This window comes from Suncus etruscus, chromosome 10 (assembly GCF_024139225.1).
Source record: "Suncus etruscus isolate mSunEtr1 chromosome 10, mSunEtr1.pri.cur, whole genome shotgun sequence".
Lineage (NCBI taxonomy): Eukaryota > Metazoa > Chordata > Mammalia > Eulipotyphla > Soricidae > Suncus > Suncus etruscus.
In genome coordinates this window covers 82022916-82025895 of record NC_064857.1, presented here as the reverse complement: position 1 = coordinate 82025895, position 2980 = coordinate 82022916, and the positions used below count along the sequence as shown (strand labels likewise).

Here is a 2980-nt window from a genome sequence, read left to right as displayed (position 1 = left end):
GTCTTCCTCCTCGTCCTCCTCGGGGTCTCGGCCCTCCTCCTCGTCCTCCTCCTCTTCCTCGCCCTCAGGGGGCTTGTGGCCCTCCACGTCCACCTCCTGCTCTTCCTCCTCGTCGTCGTCGTCCTCGGAGCTGTCCTCGCTGGGGTAGCTGCAGCTGGTGCCCCCGGGGGACAGCAGGCCTCGGTGGTGGTGATGCGGCGGCGGGGCCAGCGCGGGCGGCGGCGGGGGCGGCGGGGCCGGGTGGTGGCGCTCGGGCCCCGCGTCGTCGGGCTGCGGGGGCAGCAGCAGCAGCGGCGACGGCGGCTGCTGCTGCTGCGGGTGGTGGTGGTGGTGCGCGTGGTGGTGCGGGTGGTGGGGATGGTGGGGCGCGGGGCTGGCGTGGGGCGCGCCCGCCGACGCGCCGTGCAGCTTGGCCAGGCTCTCGGCGTCGTCCTTGCCGCCCACGGGCCGGAAGGCGCTCGAGTGGTGGTAGCCGCCGCCGCCCGCCTTGCGGCCCTCCAGCAGGTGCGGGTGGTGCGGCGCGGACCCCCGGGGCCCCCCGGCCGCGGCGGCGGACGCGGCCCCGGGGTCGGCGGGCGGCGTGGAGCCGGCGCTGCAGTCCCCGGCGCTGCCGCCGGGCGGCGACTCGAAGAGCGCGTCTCGGGGTCCCCCGGCGGGCGGCGGCGGGCCGGCGCCCGGGCCGCTGGCCACCCCCGGCGGAGGCTGCCCGGGCGGGGGCGCGGCCTCGGCGCCCCCCGCCGCGCCGCCCGGCTCGGCCAGGTCCAGGAAGGCTTGGCGCAGCAGGGCCGGGCTGTCGCCGAGCGCGCAGCCCAGGGCGGAGGGCGGCTGCGGCGGGGGCTGCAGGTAGGTGGGCACGGGCAGCCCGCCGGGGGTCCGCGGAGGCCAGAACATGCAGAAGGGCGGGTAGAAGGCGTCCTTGCGGCCCGCCGGCCAGAAGAGGCCCGACAGGCCGGCCTTGGGCGCGGCGCCCGCGCCCGCCGCGCCGCCCAGGCCCTCGGCCGCCGCGCCCGCCGCGTCCTCCTTCTTGTGGCACAGGCCGAAGGCGGCCGCCGCGGCCGGGAAGGTGTAGGGGTGCGGGAAGAGGCCCCCGCAGCCGGGGAACTTCTGCAGCACGCCGCCGAACGAGCCCTTGCTGGGCACCGGGATCACCGGGTAGCTGCGCGGGCCCTTGGCGCCCGCGGTGGCGCCCGCGCCGATGCCGGCCACGCAGCCCGCCCCGGCGCCGCCCGCGCCCGCGCCCGCGCCGCCCGAGGCCGCGGCCACCGAGAGGCTGGCGGCGGCGGCGGCCGAGAGGCTGGCGGCGGCCACGACGGCCGCCTCCTGCAGGGAGTCGTCGTCGTCGTCGAAGCGCGGCCGCTTGTGGTGCGCGTGCGGCGGGCCGGCCAGCTCGGCCAGGGGCGGCGGCGGCGGCGGAGGCGGCGGCGCCCCCAGCAGGTGCGGGCCCAGCAGCCCCCCGCCTCCCGCCACGGCGGCCGCGGCAGCCACGGCGGCCGCCTTGACGGAGCTGAGCGGGTGGCAGGCCGGGTGCGCGCCGGGCTGGGGCAGCGCGCGCTTGCGGCTCCCGCCGTTGAACATGGCCTTGACGTCCTCCCAGGCGAAGACCAGCTCGTCCTGGGGGCTCTTGTCCGTGAGCTTGAGGTGCCGGCGCCACGAGTTGAAGTTGGCCGCGTCGGGCTGCGTGTACTTGGCGTCGGGCGTGCGGTGCGAGTGGAAGATGAACTTGTTGGGCGAGAAGTACATGTTGCAGTAGCTGCACTTGATGCACTTGGCGCGCGAGCTGTTGTAGCGCGCGGGGATGAAGCTGCCGCGGCAGCCCCACGCGCACTCGTGCGACACGTCGAAGGCGAAGTTGTCGGGCAGCTTCGGGGGTCGGTTCTCGCCCAGGAAGGACTTGCACAGGCGCTCGGCCTCCCGCTTGGTGATCATGCCGCAGCGGCGCGAGGAGATGGGCATGGCCCCGGCCCGCCGCAGGATCTCCAGCTGCACGGGCGTGCACTGCACGCACGTGATGCCCAGCGCCACGCGGCGGTTGTGGATCTCGTTGTAGCTGAAGTTCTTGAGCAGCGTGTTGGAGATCTGCGCCAGGCACAGGCGCTCCTGCCCGTCGATCACCAGCGACACGATGGGGATGCCATAGAGGATCACCTGGCCCACCTGGTTGGGCTTGAGGTTGGCGTGGCCCGGGCGCGGCTGGCTCAGCGCGTCGGGCTGGAAGGCGCTCGAAGGCGACGCCAGCAAGATGTCGTTGGGCCCCGGGAGCGGGCTGGAAGCCATGTCCTCCGCCGTGGAAGCCCGGGCCGCACCCTCGGGGTCTGCCTCGGAGACTGCAAGGGAGAGAAAGGAGAAAGGCGGTGAGCTCAAGAGTGAGCTAGCGAGCGTTCCTGGTCCTGATCACTCTGGGTCGGGTACACTAACTGAGAAAGGTCGCTAACTCTCTGACTTTGGCGAACTGGTGATTATCACTGGGTAAAGAAAGACTCAAGTGTCGAACACAAGGACGTCTTTTCATTCTCAGTGTTGGTTCGAGGTCGCCCTTGGGACGTCCCGGAGTTCATTCGGAAGTACTTTTCTTCTTGCGTTCTAAGCAGAACAGTGGAAGTCACCGCATTTCTTAAAAGCGGCGGATTCTTACAGAAAGTAGGGTTTTTCTCCCCGTGTCTAGACACTGTTAGACGGGATGCTTGCTAGAAATCGGGAAGTAACGACAACAACTGTAACATGGGGGTGGGGGGGAATGTAACAGCAAAGACAATAAAAGTCACGGAAAAGTGGGACTTGGCCATTGAATCTCAGGCTTAATTCTATCTGCATAAGCTTGAAAATAGATGGATTTTTGGTTTCTAAAAGTCCATATCCTTTTAAGAAGACCTTTTTAAATTTTTTTTTAAAAAGTGATATCTGATTTTCTGCGAAAAGTTCAGTACTGATTGAACCTAACTCATTAAGCACAAATGAAATGCCTTCTTCCTCATCTCTGCCA

At 69.3% G+C, this 2980-nt stretch overlaps 1 protein-coding gene across 1 annotated transcript in view; it reads right to left on the bottom strand.

The window, feature by feature from the left end:
- SKOR2 (SKI family transcriptional corepressor 2) overlaps nucleotides 1–2274 on the bottom strand; it is a 57319-nt gene extending 55045 nt beyond the window's left edge. Inside the window, exon 1 of the mRNA XM_049781507.1 lies at nucleotides 1–2274. This exon is cut by the window's left edge and continues 297 nt beyond it. Within this exon, the coding sequence (XP_049637464.1) occupies nucleotides 1–2274 (2274 nt within the window).
- Between the last annotated feature and the right edge of the window lie 706 nt (nucleotides 2275–2980).